The sequence below is a fragment of the Adiantum capillus-veneris genome, chromosome 6, assembly GCF_014529385.1.
Source record: "Adiantum capillus-veneris isolate H3 chromosome 6, ASM1452938v2, whole genome shotgun sequence".
In the NCBI taxonomy this organism is placed as follows: Eukaryota; Viridiplantae; Streptophyta; class Polypodiopsida; order Polypodiales; family Pteridaceae; genus Adiantum; species Adiantum capillus-veneris.
Genome location: NC_140936.1, coordinates 67,239,472 through 67,256,481, shown reverse-complemented (window position 1 = coordinate 67,256,481; position 17,010 = coordinate 67,239,472). Strand labels below are relative to the sequence as shown.

General features: G+C 45.3%; 1 protein-coding gene across 3 annotated transcripts in view; it reads left to right on the top strand.

Annotated features, from left to right (window-relative positions):
• The first annotated feature begins 1,385 nt into the window (after positions 1-1,385).
• LOC147455642 (receptor-like serine/threonine-protein kinase ALE2) overlaps positions 1,386-17,010 on the top strand; it is a 67,821-nt gene continuing 52,196 nt past the window's right edge. The window contains exons 1-3 of one of the 3 annotated variants that reach the window (XM_086514375.1): positions 1,388-2,334; positions 2,412-2,936; positions 3,042-3,602. In XM_086514375.1, coding sequence (XP_086370501.1) covers positions 2,828-2,936; positions 3,042-3,602 — 670 coding nt within the window. In that variant the 5' untranslated portion in view covers positions 1,388-2,334; positions 2,412-2,827. Of the gene's footprint in view, positions 2,937-3,041; positions 3,603-17,010 lie in introns of all 3 variants that reach the window. The other 2 variants (XM_086514376.1, XM_086514374.1) reach the window with 2 other exon arrangements.

The following is a 17,010-nucleotide window of genomic DNA, read 5'->3' as shown; positions in this document are numbered from 1 at the left end:
GTGAGGGGGTGGAGGGCCCTAAAGATTGGAAGCGCAGGCCCATAGTCTATAAGCATTAAAAAAAATAACCTACAAGCACCTGCAATCGACCGTGCAGGTGCCTATGTTTGTCGATAGAAGCATGGCAAACCTGCGCCAACATGTGCAAAAGGCAATACCATGAGCTTGAAGCACCCCCTATCGAAAAAGCATCCCAACTTTCTAAATTCTCTACATGGGAGCCTTTAAAATGTGAGAAGGCCTATGGGGGTGCGGCTTCGCTTCATGAGGGCCCTTCATTAGCGCCGTTAGCGGGCATATGGGGGAGCCCTCTCACCTCTGCTTAGAGCCAAGTCATGCTCAATGTTAGTAGCACTAGTGGGAAAAATCACTCGTCAAATTGGGACATGTATGTGTCATGCTGCAAAGATATCAAAGCCCGCATGTAGTGCTACTAGCACTTAAGATTTTGGAGGTATTAAGCTAAAGTCACGGAGACCGAAAGCTCCCATGGTTTCAAGGGCTTGGCAATCCAATCAGATTGCTCAAGATTTTTGAAGAGGGCTCCTTGCTCACCTTTAGGCTTTCACTTTTCCACCAAGTGCACCCTTCATTTGATTTTTCCTATCGATCCATACCCACTCTTCCCACTGTTACATGGTGCGACTCAGCCCTTACCGAATGTGGGTGATGCAATCAAGGAAGAAGAAAAATGTAAAGCAGATAGATGTGGCCGATTCGGATTAGCTAATGGTCATACAAGGCATACTTATCCGTTATTTCATAGATACTTACACCTCGATCATGGTCATACGAGGAATGGTGCAAGGCATATTCTATGATGCACACAAAATCGGCATAGTTGCTCACGTAACTTGCCTAGAGTCTTTAATAAAGCATAAGGATGCCGCTTTCAGAATCCAGATTCTAGACAGTTGTAGTTTGCAATGTGGCTCAACCATGGCATTCCTGTTGTGCTCCCTCTGAGGAGTCTCCACTGGCTATTGGCGAGCGTCTGTTGACTTTAACCTACACTACGCCGCACGTGACCACTCTTGGCTGCAAGCTTCGTGTTAGTTACGTGCAGAAGATTAGTTTTGCATAGTTATCCATTTGGATAATTATGCAGCGCGTGCTTACGCCCTTAGCAGACAGATGCAGTAAAACTCTAACAGAAATGTGCAATGGATGTACTACCATATAGAGTTTGAGACCCCCGAGATGGGGCCATTTTTATTAGCGGTAAAATTCATAAAGGCTAAAGGTAAAGCTGCGGTATGTAGGCAGACGCGATTTCGATTAGCAGTAAAGCCTAAAGGTGAAGTTGAATGAATAGTTGAGAACTTGCGAGCTCAAAGTTGAGCCACGAAACTTCAGAGCTCGGATTGCTCGAAGCTCCGCAATGGTGAGACTCGTGAGAGGGATGCGTAAAGAGGGGATTCTTGTCGGGCCCTCCAAACTTGCAACAGATCGACGAGGCTGGCATTGAGGGAGCGCATTTCTTCTGCGTTTTGCCAGCTCCCGTTCTTATCATTGCCTGATGATTGCAAGCATAGCTGCATTTATGCAAAGCCAAAGCGAGGCAACGAGCAAGCGAAACTGCCCTCAGGCCACCGACCCACCGTCGCTCTCCCTCTCCCCCCCACACAAAAAGCAGGCTGCTCCCACCGAGCCACCAGTTCGCAGATGAGCTCCCCCAACTGCCCTTCAAGCAACCTGAGCGTGACACATCTCTCTCTCTCTCTCTCTCTCTCTCTCTCTCACACACACACACACACACACACCATCGTCATCACACTTGTGATTTGCCCAGTTTGCAAGCAATCCCCACCCACACACCCACCCCCACCCCAACGCCCACACACACACACACACCCTTTCCCCCTCACTTTCAAGCCAGAGAAGGACCCATCTAACTCAGATCTTTCCAAGCAGAAAGAGATTAACTTCCTTCTTCTTTCCCTTTTCCCACCCGCTTTTCTCAGCCTTGGGAGTCTTTTCGTGTCCTGCCTCACGCCTTTCTCTCCCTCTCTCTCTAACTCGTAGCCCCTCCTCTTTCTGCATTTGTGTGCTCGTGCGGACATCCTTAGACAAACTCTCCTTGCGCAGAAGGACAGAAGCACGAACGCACTTCCGGCCACGAGATCGCATCAAGCCTAGGTCTAACCTCATTTGTACCTCTCCCCTAGAATGCAGCAACTTTGCTTGGCTTTTGAAAAGATTCAGGAAAGTTGAGAAGCAAAAGACTGGAAAATGGCAGATGATGGGACATGGCTACCACCGCTTTGCAGAAGGGTGAGGGTCACAGGGATTAGTTGAGGATGACTTGGCCTACTTTGCAGGCAGATATCACTTGTATGAGTTACCATTACCCATACCCTTTTCTGTTTTTTCACGCATTTCATCACTTGGTGTTGTTTCATTTTGCTCAGAGGCAGCTGTCTCATCAATGATGAAGAGATAGATTGGTGCAAATAGCAGAAGACATTCTATCTCATGCCAGCAAGGTCTGAAAGCAGAGCCTTTCATGCAAATTATTAATCAGCTCAATTTGGAGGGCTACAAGGCCCAATGTAAAATGTTTAAGTTTGCATATTACTGGTCGGAGCATGGTTGTGAGTATGTTGCTGGTAGATCATTCGTAGTTTTCGTCAGAGTAACGGCGTTAGTAATGCCCACCATTCGCCAATTGACGACGTGTTTTAGACTTATTGATCACGCCACGATTGGTTTAGTGTTGGGCTGTGTTTTCATGACCTTTTACAGAAGAGTTGCGGCTCTTACGGTCCTTCACCTTCATGCTCCACTGGCAGTGTGCTTTAAGCACTCCTGAGTTTTGCATCAAGCAATGTTCAGGACGTTTCGTTGGCATCTCGAATGCCTTATAGTTGTACTTCTTTGTTTGGCTACTTTGCAATCTCAACTTCCAAGTTTTCATCCTGCCTCTGAACAATCAGGTATCTTTTCCTCACCATCTCTCAAATTTGTTTCTATGGCATTGATCAATTAAACAGGGAAATGATGGAGACTTATGAATGCTAAATTTGAGAGAGTTCTTGCAGCAAAAAGGCCACAAGATGGGCAGTGGAAAAATTTGTTTTTGGCATTGGCCTCTTCAATCCCCTCTGGATCGCATATCATGCCATCTTTTTCACCAGTACATTCTCCTAGTCGAGAATCAAAAAGCCATTTAGGAGATGATATGCCAGCTCCAGGGCCAGCGCCATCATCCCTTCCAGCACTCGTTGCATCCACATCAGCAACAAGGGGCAAAGAACTACCATTCAATGATCCTTACACCCCTCTGTCCTCCTTACCTTTACCTGGTTTACCGGGGGTCTCACCCCAGTCAGCGACAAGTGGTGCCTCACCAGATGCAATGGGAAAACCAATTGGTATAGCACAGCCCCCTCTCATTTCTTCAAGCAGCGGCACTTCTTATTTGTCACCATCACCGGCGTCATTGTGGTTCACACCACCTTCCCCGCCAGCAAGAGCATCTTTGTCTTCATCTTCTTCGGGTTTGTCTTCATCAGCCCCTCCTCCTCTACTGCCACCCCCTCTCGACACTTCTAATGTCTCTGTGGGGTTTCCGGATGCTCCATTGTTGCCACCCTCTCCTGGTAGGAAGAACTTGATCTTTTTGATTGTGTGTATGTCTTTAATGTTTTGCTAGTTTGTGCATTACCACAGCTCAATCAGACAGGCCTTGCTTCTTATAATTATATGCTATTGTAGAGAGATTACAGTTATTTTTGCTGAGGTCAGATTTAACTATTAGAAAAAAACAATGTATGAACACACCCATTTTTATGTATGTCATTGCTAGATAAAAATGCCGAAACGACGCGTATCACTTGAAATATCTATAATTATGTCCATGCATCATACCTCTGGCATGTTATAATATATACATGTAGCTTGAACTAGGGAGGTCACCATGTCTATACGAGAGAATATTGGGATGCAAGATTGAGCCCTGGCCTATGAGACAAAATCAGATCTACAATGTGTTCTCCGCATGTCATGGGAAGAGTAAAACAAAGCTGGAAGTAAGTGTATCTGCTTTGATGAACAGCTAACGTTTACTTATCACTAATACACCCCATGCCCCATGGGACATAGATTTTATTTATATATGCTGCAAATGTGCAAGCATACTCTATCTTATGCTTTCTGTGTCAAACCTAAGGAGGTGTGAGGTCTTGTATCATGTAATTGGTTATAGAGATATGGCTGCCGATGATGCCACATGCATTGGGGTTCTCCGCAATTATCACTCTTCCATCTCAATAAATAACCCATTTCCCCACCTTTCTAGCCTACATGGCATGCATTCTTGTTGATTGCTATTTGAGCATGAATGAGATCTTCCTCCAAAATTTTATTCTCGCCCTTTGAAGCACTTCGTGTGAGAAATTCTTTCTTTTTGTCCAAATCAGCAAACTTCATTATAGTCTCTCTTTTGTTGCATCCTTTCCTACTTTCCTACATGGCATGCATTCTTGTTTATTGCTATTTGACAATGAGTGAGATATTCCTCCAAATTTTTTTTCTCGCCCTTGAAGGCACTTCGTGTGAGAGATTCCTTCTTTTCGTTCAAATCAACAAACTTCATTATAAGTGGTCTCTCTTTTGTTGCATCCTTTCCGGCTCTCTATGCACTTATGGCTGGCTTTTCTTTTGCCCTCATTTTTATTTATAAAAAGTCAATGCATTCTCTTTTGGGCTCTTGTCATCTTTCGAGCCCACAACTCGTATATTGATGCATTTCCTTCTCTTCTCCTCCTCCAAAGTTTCACATACGATACTAGAAAAAGAAGGTGAGGGGATAGCCTTTTGCTTTTCAACCACTTTAGTCCATTGCAAGGAAGAATATGTACATACGTATGGATCCATATTGTATATTATGGCCGCATTGTACGTGTATCTTTACATACGGATTGATTTGTATGGATTTTTAACCTTTTTTTTAAGGCCGTTTGTTTGAGCGTTCCTACTTGGGGCTTTTAGACCCTTATTAAACTCAATCTAGAGAGTCTAACGTGTAGATGGAGACCTTCATTGTTTTTCGTAGTTTTCAAAATGATTCTATCAAGTCGTCACTGTCATCCACTGTGTGATTGTCACGTGCATATCTAACCCTATGTGCATGTGGACAAGCTACTTCATGACAAGGGTTCAGTTAGCTTAGGAAGTGTTCTTGCACTTTTGTGAGTCTGTTCGTAGACCGTGCATGTCCAGGCACTTAGAGTAGATGCATATCCTCTGGTTGCACACAGCATGATCATTAGCATTACCATTAAATTCCATCAGGAGCATTTTACAGTGCACAGAACCTATTTTCCCTATTTTAGCCATTTTCACTTATTATTAATAACTGATTTTTTTGGGAAACCGGGTAGGGCAAATTGACTAAGGATATATATATATATAAGAAAACCTAGTAGTATCTGGCAGAAGAGGCAGTAGGGACCAAGTGTTTGACAGTGCACCTTCTCAGCAAGACCCCTGGTAGGCAACCTAGCATTTTCAGCCACCAAAGACCAGCCAATGTTTTCAGCATTTGCAGATCAGCCCAGCGTTTGTAGTTGCAGATGATGCCTGGTGACATCAGATCACAGTAGACTCCCTAGCGTTTTTGCATCAAACAGCAGTTCAGCCCAGCGTTTTTGCAATTGCAGACTACCTCTAGCGTTTGCAAATTCCCGGCGACAGAACCCATGATTGCATCAACGTTTTCAGTTTTCAGCATTTAGATTCCGTACCGCAACCCCTAAACCTCAGAGATCTCACCTTCCCGCAATAGATCCTCGCTGCACGGTCAGATTAGCCAGTGTTTCCAGATTCAGCCTGCCATTCACAGATTTCAGCATCTGCGTTTTCAATGCGTCGTCGTCGCATCGTAGTCATCGCCGTCGTCACCAACATAGAGTTAGAATTCAGCAGATACAAGATTTGCAGATTTCAGCCCTTAGCGTTTTCAGTTTTCAGCCCGTCTTGTCACCGTCCTCATCGTCGTCGACATCGTCGGCAAGTCCATTGCATTGTAGAGATTTGTGCAATCAATAGTCGACTGCTCTCGCTATAGAGAGTGGGGCCTTTGCAGGAGGGTTTGACAACATTTTGGTGTCGTATTCTTCTCTCTCTATCTCTCAGTCTCAGTACCTTCATGCACAGTGTTTACCCACTTTGTTTGTGATCGTTTGCACTCTCACTAAAGAAACGGAAGGCTCTCCCTTTCGTAAGTAAAAGGAACCCCTTGAGTAGAGCTCGGAGCACTCGTCTTGAGGAAAGTTCAACATTACTTCCGCTGCATCTTACATTGGTATCAGAGCTTTGGCAGTGTTCTGTATCACTCAAGAAAGAACCACAAGAATTTTTTTTGCTTGTTGCGGTCGCAGGTAACCCAAGTCCACTTGGGCGTATCGAGTCCTAATCGTGTTTTTGAAGAGTGACAAGAAACCCAAGAAAGAAGGGCTTGTCCAGCCTCCCCTTGTTTCTCTTTTCACTCATTGAGAGTGGACCGTGCACTTAGCAGCCGGCCAATCGACTGAGGTGGGAAAAAGCAACCTTGGTGTGAGCGCAAGGCCGCCAAGGGGTGCGCCCACGGGAAAGACGAGCTCGGGTAAGAGAAGATCCTTCTCTAACACACATTGCAAGCTAAAGAAAGGACCTTAAGAACTCAAGAACTCAAGACCCTCAAGAACTCAAGACCATCAAGAACCCAAGAATCCAAGAACCACAAGAACCAAGTTCCTCGTGAACTTAAGAACTCAAGACTTTAGTGTATGGTCATCACCCGAAGTGGAATGGATACTTCGCATGGAGGTGGCGAAGAAGAATTTTCCCCACCAGGAGGTTTTTCCAACCCTCCCCCTTCCCCATCTACGCCAAGGATTGCACCAACTCTTATGGAGGCTTTGGTCAAGATGATGTTGGACATGATGTTGCAACATGAAGCGCAACGTGCTGGCTTGGAGCGCAAGCGCGAAGAAAGAAAGGCAATCTTGGATCTTGAGCGCGAAGAAAGAAAAGCAGAATTGGATTGCGAACGCAAAGAAAGAAAGGCCGATTTGGAGCGTGAGCGCGAGCAAGCATGCTTGACGGCCGAAGAAAAAAGGGTAGCCTTGGAGTTAGAGCGTGAGGCGCAGAGAAACTAACGTATGCAAGAGTTGGTCCTACAGGTACTCACCTCGAAACCCGAGCCAGCCAAAGATGTTGGTGGTTCATCAAGTGGCGCAAGTCGAGATTCGGACTCCAACAACCTCGTTATCGAGAAGTTGACATTCAGTAAGTATGACGGTAAGGTGGATGCTAGTGTTATTCATTCTTGGTTGTATCAATTTAATGCTTATTTTGCGACAATTAAGAAGACCAAGGAATAGCAAGGTTTTAACGGCAGCCATGTACCTTGCCGGTGATGCCATTAATTGGTACCACGCATAGCAAGAGGCACAGTCGGCCGCGCACCTAGACGAAGCCGACGAAGACGTGCCCTTTTGCTTCAATTGGGCCGACTTCCAAGACAAGCTCAAGGCGCGGTTTATGCCACCACAGTACTGTGTTCCTAGCACGGTTGAAAGACGATTGGTGCAGTCTCAAGCAAAATGGTATGCGAGTTATGTCTTTCTCTAATCGTGTTTTACAGCTTGGCACTCAATTACGCAAATCGGATGATGAGCGTAAGGAGGCCTTCCTTTATGAATTAGATGAGTATATCAAGTATGATGTCGAAGTACTCGATCCAATCGATCTCAACAAGGCGGCAATGATTGCTCTCGCACAGGAGATGAAGCACAATAAGGGAAAGCCTAAGAAGAACAAGACTTCTCAAGGTACCATTCAAACTCCTCAGAATCCTTAGAACGGTAAGAATGGTAACTCTTCTAACCAATCTTCCTCTAGTCTCTCAGAAAAGAACTCTCGAAATGAACCTAAGGGTAAAGCAAACACAATTGCTAAACCTAAGCTCACTCCAGATGAAAAGGCAGAACAAGGAATTTTAGGAGGATACATCACGTTAGAAGAACAAAACATTTATTCTGAGGAAGGTCGATGTTATCATTGTCACATCAAGGGTCACATAAAAAGAACTTGTCCTAAGATTGAATCTGGCGTATCTAAAGAACCCACATTCTGTGTTAATGCCATAAATGATAACACTCGCGTGTCCCAAGTTTCTCATCATTCTCCCATTGATGAGTCTCTCATGAAGTGTTATGGTCATGTGAATGGTCAAGACATGGTGGTCTTGTTTGATTCTGGTACTATGAATGATGTGATAAGTCCATCTCTTGTCGAAAGAGCCTACTTGGAGGTTAGCAAGACATCTCCTTTCGAGGTGTCAGGCTTCGCTCTCGGTATGGACTCTCTCATTACAGGAGAGTGCCTTGGTGTGTTGTTCACTGTTCAACAAGCGTCCTTCCGTAGGAAATTTGTAGTATCTCCTCTTTCAGGATGTGATATGATTTTGGGCATTTGATGGTTTCGTGAGCATAATCCTCTCATTGATTGGGCAGCCAATACTTTTACTTACAATGCCAAAAGTGACTCTCGCATAATCATTCATGGGGAGGAAGTTGTGCATTCTTCATCTCTCGTTTCTAATGTGTAGGCGAAGGTTGAAAGGAATCAGGAGAAGGAGACTCTCTCAGTCTTGTCTTCTCCAAAGTACGACGCACATGTTTTGCATGATAAGGATATGATTGTTCACAACGATGATGGTTTAGTTGATGCTTTTTCTAGTGAAGCTAACCTCATTGCAGATTCGATCAATCACGAAGAACCCCACAAGAAGTATTATGTGTGTGCATGATTAGTCGGGATGCATTGTTCAAGTGTTCCATTGGTGATGGTTTCTTGTATTTTAGTCACCGTCCTTATGTGATCCCTTTTCATAGGCATGCCGTATGGTACGATGAACACGATTCACTCATGAATGAGCACGGATGTATGCGGATTACTCATGAAAAGATGAAATGTTTGCATTCAAGGAATTCACATTCCATGTCTCTTCCTTGGCATGACATAATCTCAGAAAGAGCACTAGAAGGATTGAGCATCAAGCATCGGCATTTCCATTGTGATTTGCCACAATTGATAGATTCAGATCAGAAAGACAAGTTTCGATTCCATTGTTTGCGTGTGTTTGATGAACGGATTGGCACTCCGTCTATATGTTCATCTACATTGCATGCATAGTCTTTAAAGAAGATTAGAATTTTTCCAGTTACTTTACATGGAATGGGTATGCTCATGTTTTTGTGTTGGAAGTGGTTTCAAGAATTTTCATCCTCGGAGATTCTTGAAGAAGGTAGACGTATGACTATAGACGAAGTTGAAGCATTAAAGGAGCCATAGATGACTGTGTCGCTTTCGGCGCGGCCCAAAGAAGCAAGCATTGCAGACCTTTATGAAGTTCAAGTATCGGATGACCCACGCATCAGAGTGGGCCGGCGAAGAGTCCTTTCTAGGATTCGAAACGCTGTTGGCGATCTCCCTCTATGCCATACAGTTCGGTATCAATACCTCACTTTAAAAAGGAGGGGATGTGACGTGCACATCTAACCCTATGTGCATGTGGACAAGCTACTTCATGCCAAGGGTTCAGTTAGCTTAGGAAGTGTTCTGGCACTTTTGTGAGTCTGTTCGCAGACCGTGCATGTCCAGGCACTTAGAGTAGATGCATATCCTCTGGTTGCACACAGCATGATCATCAGCATTACCAACATCATCAGGAGCATTTTATAGTGCACAGAACCTATTTTCCCTATTTTAGCCATTTTCCACTTATTATTAATAAGTGACTTTGTTGGAAACCGGGTAGGGTAAATTGGCTAAGGATATATATAAGAAAACCTAGTGCTAGTAGTATCTGGCAAAAGAGGCAGCAGGGACCAAGTGTTCGACAGTGCACCTTCTCAGCAAGACCCCCCGACAGGTAACCTAGCGCTTTCTGCCACCAAAGACCAACCAGCGTCTTCAGCATTTGCAGATCAGCCCAGCGTTTTGCAGTTGCAGATGATGCCTGGCGACAGCAGATCAGAGTAGACTTCCTAGCGTTTTTGCATCAAACAACAGATCAGCCCAGTGTTTTTGCAATTGCAGACTACATCTAGCGTTTGCAGATTCCCGGCGACAGAACCCATGATTCTATCAGTGTTTTCAGTTTTCAGCATTTAGATTCCATACCGCAGCCCCCAAACCTCGCAGATCTCACCTTCCCGCAGCAGATCCTCGCCACACGGTCAAATCAGCCAGTGTTTGCAGATTCAGCTCGCCAATCACAGATTTCAGCATCTGCGTTTTCAGTGCGTCGTCGTCGCATTGTAGTCATCGCCGTCGTCACCCACATAGAGTCAGAATTCAGCAGATACAAGATTTGCAGTTTTTAGCCCTTAGTGTTTTCAGTTTTCAGCCCGTCTCGTCGCCATCCTCATCGTCGTTGACATCGTCGGCAAGTCCATTGCATTGTAGAGATTGGTGCAATCAATAGTAGACCGCTCTCACCATAGAGAGTGGGGCCTTGAGAGGAGGGTTTGACAACATTTTGGTGTCGTATTCTTCTCTCTTTATCTCTCAGTCTCAGTACCTTCATGCTCAGTGTTTACCCACTTGTTTGTGATCATTTGCACTCTTTCTCTAAAGGAACGGAAGGCTCTCCCTTCCATAAGTAAAAGGAACCCCTTGAGCACAACTTGGAGCACTCATCTTGAGCAAAGTTCAACGTTCACTTCCGTTGCACCTTTCAATAATCTAAAGGTTTTGGACTTGATTTTTGTTTGTCACATGCAGATGGCTGTGTGTGCCACGTGGACATGCTTCATCGACTTTTAGAGCCAATTCTCCACCTATCTCTAGATAGGAATGTCTAGAATCCTATAAGGATTAGTACCGGCAATTTGTTCAGCCTGTTCGCAGGACTTGGATGTCTAGACAAGGCCATTAGATTAGGTTTTCTAGTTTTGGAACCCTCTTGCGTAAATGGATTGTACAAGCGTTTTGACAGATGTTATTACACTTCGATGGGCATCTGACATGACGAGCATGTAGGTCTAGGTTAGAGGAACGCGTCGGTCCAATCCGTTCTTCGTTGAATGGGTCACAAAACTGTGAGTTATCATTAGAAAATTCCCATGTGCGCATATTTGCAATTTTTTCGACCTGGCATAAATTTCCCAACTTCACCTAAAAAGGCAATATAAAGGAGACCCTCAACCTAGCGTTTTTCTCATAAGTTGGAGTGCTAGCAGAGATTAGCCTAGCGTTTGCATCTGCATGTTGTGGTGTTTTTGGCCTCACATCGCGTGCATCAGCCCGGATCAGCATATCAGCCCAGCGTTTTCAGCTTTCAGCCCTTTTCCTCACCGGAATCTGCTTGGATCTACCAACGCTAGCCCACCTGCAGCCCCCTTGGACAAACTGCAGCCATTGAGCCTCTCCCCCAGCCATTCCCTCACCGCATCGAGTGCTCACATAGTTGCCCATCAACTGATCCATCATCAGCTGTGTTTTCAGCCCTGTTTCCTGCGACAGATCTGCTGCATTTTTGCATCCAGCTTTCAACCCTTTATTCCTCCACATCGGGAGCACAAATCACCCCGAGATCTACCCCTTGTTGGCCATCAGCAACCCCTCATCGAAACGGACCCAAAGGTGCATCAAATTAGCCCTGGAGGTGCTTCATCTTACAGAGTTACTGCGGTGACGTTCTCTATTCAAGTCAGTAGAGTATGCACTTGAGTCTGCACAAACACGAGGGACACTTTACTTCACTTGAAAGAATTAAACTGAACTAAATGAAAGAGAGAGACACAAGAGAGATAGAGAAAGAAGACGACATGTTGGGTCCCAAACCCTCAAGGGCCCCCTTGCTTTGTTGCCAGAGTAAGTACTTTCTTTATTCTTGCACAATGCTGATACAATGATGCTAAATGCTGATGCTAATACGAGCCAAGCCGAACACAAGGGGTATTAGGTGTTGGGGTACTGTGACGACGATGACGACGACAATGACGATGATGACGATGTCGACGACGACGAGTCTATGGCTGAATACTGAGACTGCTAGCGATGTCGATGGCTCGGATCTGCAACCATGATGAGGCTAAGGCTGAAGTCTGTTGGCGCTTCAAAGCTGAAAATGCCTACTGTCTTGGCTGAAAGTGTTGATCATGCTGGGCTGAAAACACTGATGGAGAGGCTGGTCATGTTGAGAAAACGTTGGGTGTTTGCTGGTTCCCGCGGCACGGCTTGGTGCCCTGTATTCCCTTCGTCTTCTGCCTTCTCCAAGCGCCCATAGGGCTCCTTATATAGGTGCTAAAGGCTGGGTCGAGCAGGGTCAAATCAGCCCCTACGACCATGCTAAAAAAATGCTGAAAATGACTTATTAAAAAATAAGGTGGTAAGAGGTGGTCCATGCGGCAAATTGCCTACATGTTGAAATGCTGTCCTGTGCAAGAGAGGGTATACAACTATGACTTGCCTGGGCATGCACGTCCTGTTAGAGGCTCACCAGGGTTCCAGGCTAGGTCATAAGCTAAGACTCATGCTAGACTGTAGTAGAAGCATGTCCACGTAACGCAAGTGAAGTGCGCACATGACATCCCCCCTTTTAAAGGTGAGCACAATTGTTGAACTTCTACCTTTGGATTCTTTCTGTACTTCTAATGCTGAATGCTTTTGATGCTTGTGGATGCATAAACCGATGAAAACTCCTCTAAACTGGTGGATACTGCGGATGTAGGTATTGTTGCAATGTAAACACCGACCATATGAGTTGCTAGTAGGCAGCCTTACTCCTGTCGCAGAATACCAACCTTGGTGCTGACTCTGCCTTGCAAGCAAGTACTACCACTCGAATAGTCCTCGTGAAACATTGCGGGTGAAGCTGAAAGGTAAGGGTGTTCGGAGGTATTTCCAAGGGTTGCTTGGCGACGGAAGTGGATGCATGCTACATGCGAATGCAAATGTAGAAGAGGTTAGGGATCCTGTCTCCAACTCGCCCATATCTGCATACGAGGCAAGGAGATCTTGGTACTCAAGATCTGGGTTCTCATGTATCCGATGTCGATCTTCCTTCAAAGACATGGCAATGAAGATGGGAATTGGTACTAGATGCTTGATACTGAGGGTGCTGAGAGGCTAATAAGTCCGGGGGACGTGAAGCTTCTTCAAGGAAAAAAAAAAGTGAGCGAGATTCTTTGAGTTCTTGGTTCTACTTGGGTTCTTTAAGTTCTTCCCTTGAGTTCACGAAGCTGAAGCACGCATAGAGCTTTGATACCAATGTCAGGTGCAGCGCACATAGGGCTCTGATAGCAATGTTTTTGTGGCGGAAAAGTTTAAGGATTTAGCTCGGATCTAGTACTCCGCACAAACACGAGGGACACTTTAGCTCACCCTTGAAAGAACTGAACTGAACTACATGAAAGAGAGAGACACAAGAGAGAGAGAGAAAAAAGACGACACCGAATGTCAGGTCCCAAACCCTCAAGGGTCCCCTTGCTCTGTTGCCAGAGTAAGTACTTTCTTTATTCTTGCACAATGCTGATACAATGATGCTAATTGCTGAGATGCTGATGGTAATGGGTACTGATGCTGGGTACTACTGAGATACTGAGGTATTGCGGGGTACTACGGTACAGATGGGTTCTGTGTCGACGACGATGACGACGACGGCCAGGTAATGATGGGTTCTATGTTGATGACGATGACGAGGTACTGACGGGTTCTATGTCAACGACGATGACGATGACGACGAGGTATTGGGGGATTCTGTCGACGATGTTGACGACAAGGTACTGAGGGGTTTTGTGGGTACTGAGGATCCCTATGCTGAGCTAGGCATGTGCCAAGCCAAACACAAGGGGTACTAGGTGCTGGGGTACTGTGTCGACGACGACGAGGCTAATGGATGAATGCCGAGATTGTTAGCGATGTCGATGGCTAGGATCTGCAACCATGACTAGGCTAAGGCTGAAATCTGTTGGGGCTTCAAAGCTGAAAATGATGGCTGTCTTGGCTGAAAGAGATGATCATGCTGGGCTGAAAACGCTTATGGAGAGGCTGGTCATGCTGAGAAAAGGCTTGGTGTCTGCTAGTTCTAGCGACACGGCTTGGTGCCCCGCGTTCCCTTCGGCTTGTGCCTTCTACAAGCGCCCATAGAGCTCCTTATGTAGGTGCTAAGGGCTCTGTCGGGCAGGATCAAATCAGCCCCCATGACCATGCTAAAAAAATGCTGAAAATGACTTATTAAAAAAATAAGGTTCTAAGTGGTGGTTCACGTGGCAAATTGCCTACATGTTGAAATGCTGTCCTGTGCAAGAGAGGGTATGCAACTATGACTTGCCTGGGCATGCACGTCCTGCTAGAGGCTCACAAGGGTGTCAGGCTAGGTCCTAAGCTAAGACTCATGCTAGACTGTAGCAGAAGCATGTCCACGTAGCGCAAGTGAAGTGCGCACGTGACAGGTGCTCTAGGATAGGCTAGTTCAATAACATTTGGACTCTCTGGAGATTCAATCCTAGGTACTAGTAGCCACTATTGGATGAGAGGAGGATAATGAGTTTACTTAGTTAGTTGGGAGGTTGATTATTTGACAGGTTTGACATCATTGATAGACGTCTCGATAGCCTTGATTTTACCAGCTTATTTCGTTGCGTGTGGTCCATGGAGATTTCTAGAGAGCAAGGTTGGATTCCAAACTCATATTTACCAATCTTCCCACACCGTATGATATGTACTGGTTGTTATGTATACACACACACACACACACAGACACACAAATACACATATGTGCATGTATCTAGGGTTATGTACAAATGATGTATACATGCATGTATGTATTTGTATATTATATACATGCATGTATCTATGTATACATGCATTTACATGTATGCAATCATGCATAAGTAGAAATATACGTCTATTTGTATTCAATCCTAACGAATTTTTCGTACTGTTGGTTATTACCCATGTTGCACAACATTCTGAGCGTTAGGAAATTATGTGTCGACATGTTTTTGTTGTAGCTGTCCCTTGGCAATAATGAGGTGCTACAGGAGGTTGTTACAGTTGATACGAGTTGCCAAGAAACTCGTTTCGTCAATAAAAAAAACCTACGATACGTTTTTAATGTTTCGAAACTTCTCTTGTGCATTTTAAAGACGAATTCTTTCTACTAGTGTTTTAAGTCACATGGTCTTGCCTGTATGTTACCTTGACTAGAGTTTTCAACTTCAAGGTGAGTTTTTGAATCTCCTTCTCGTTTAATGGCGATTTGTGTCTATGTGTGTCATGAATGTAAGCTCTAAGCGTACGCATTTATGGCTTGACACACATAGATTTTGACGAAACTTCTATTGTGGAGTTTCATAACTAGTTGAAACTGTTTTGAAACTTTTGAAATTCGTCTCATGCGTAATGTTTCGAAACTTCATTGCTACTATGGTAGTTAGCATTGGCCTTTATGGCTTCGCTACACCGCTAGAGGTGTGGAGAGCTTTTGGGAGATGTGTTTAGGCTTCCTACAGCCAGATAGAGCGTTCATGATTTGAGTATCTTATCCTTTGAGATGTATTTTGTGGCTGTATGGATATTTGTCCCCATGATCTCATTGCATATCTTTCAAAGTTCTTCCATATTTCTTGTATATGGACCTTTGGTTGATTTTATGTAATGCAAAGGGTCACAAGCCTCACAGTATGTGAGAGAGAGAGAGAGAGAGAGAGAGAGAGAGAGAGAGAGAGAGAGAGAGAGAGAGAGAGAGAGAGAGAGCTATGTGTCTTGAATTGAGTGCCGTGAGAGTACTTGCTGTCGTTGTAGCCCTAATCCTGACAGGATCTGCTCATATGCATGTCGCGTTGCCCTTCCACATGTGGTCATGTGGTTGCTGCCCTGTGCGCCAGACCTTGTCTTGTGCAGCGAGACTTGCTGTGCATCTCCTCAACCCCACCGTGCCACCTTTCGTTGCCTCTGCTCACCCACTTCCCCCACCTTGCCATTGCTAAATCCGCCCATGCCCATTGTTCACCTATCGATACCACCACATCCTGCCTGTTCCGCCATCTCTCCATGGTTTGCTCGGCCGATTGAGACTCAGAGCGTCTTTACACCCTTCCCCCCTTCGCAAGTGGGCTATACAATGATGAGGAATATAATAAATGTTGGAGACCAAGGTGTAGCGTCCTTGCCGCATCAATGACCATATTCACCGGTTAGTCCTTGAGGGAGGGGCTGTCAAAGTCGATGATGCGGAAGCGTAGAGATAGAGGGAGAATGCTAGATTTACACCAATCTGCTGCTTCACAGGTCTAGGGCATACATGTACGGCTAGTGTGCCTCCGAGCTGGCCACCCTTTTCATATGCATTTTCTCTGCATTGTTTGGCCACCCATTCCGGGCCGGCCACCCATCCTATATTTTTGTATGCTGGGTCGTGTGGTTTCTTTATGCATTGCCCTACCTCCCCCTTGGGTACCTATGTGAGGGGCCATGGGGTTACCCACAGTCAGTCAGCCTGACACGTTGTACTGGTCCAAGGTGGAAAGGTACGTAAGGTACGGTACGTGTTCGGTACGTACTGTACGTAGTACCGAATGGATTGAGTGGTAAGGTACGTAAAATTCGTAAGGTTTTTTTCCAAAACGTCAAAAACCTACAATACGGACCGTACTTGATAATAAATTTATAAGTATCACTTCTAGGATATTAGCTCACTGTTCTACTATCCAAGGCAATGACAGTGGTGTGTGCGCTCCTGACTGGGTTGGGTTTGCGAGGCATGGTGTTCCTACAGATTGGTGAACAAAAACATTGATGCTATCGCGAGAAACACACAAGGTATGCGCGAGGGAGACGGGAGAGACTCGCGAGGACGAGCACTTACCTTTACCGCGCACAAGGTTGCTCTGCAGGTGAGTTTGCAGAGCTCTGTCTGCAATAAACAGGCGCCCAAACTCTCTCTGTAGTACTCTGTAGTCAATAGTTTGCAATAAACAGGCGCCCAAACTCACTCTGTCTCAATAACCA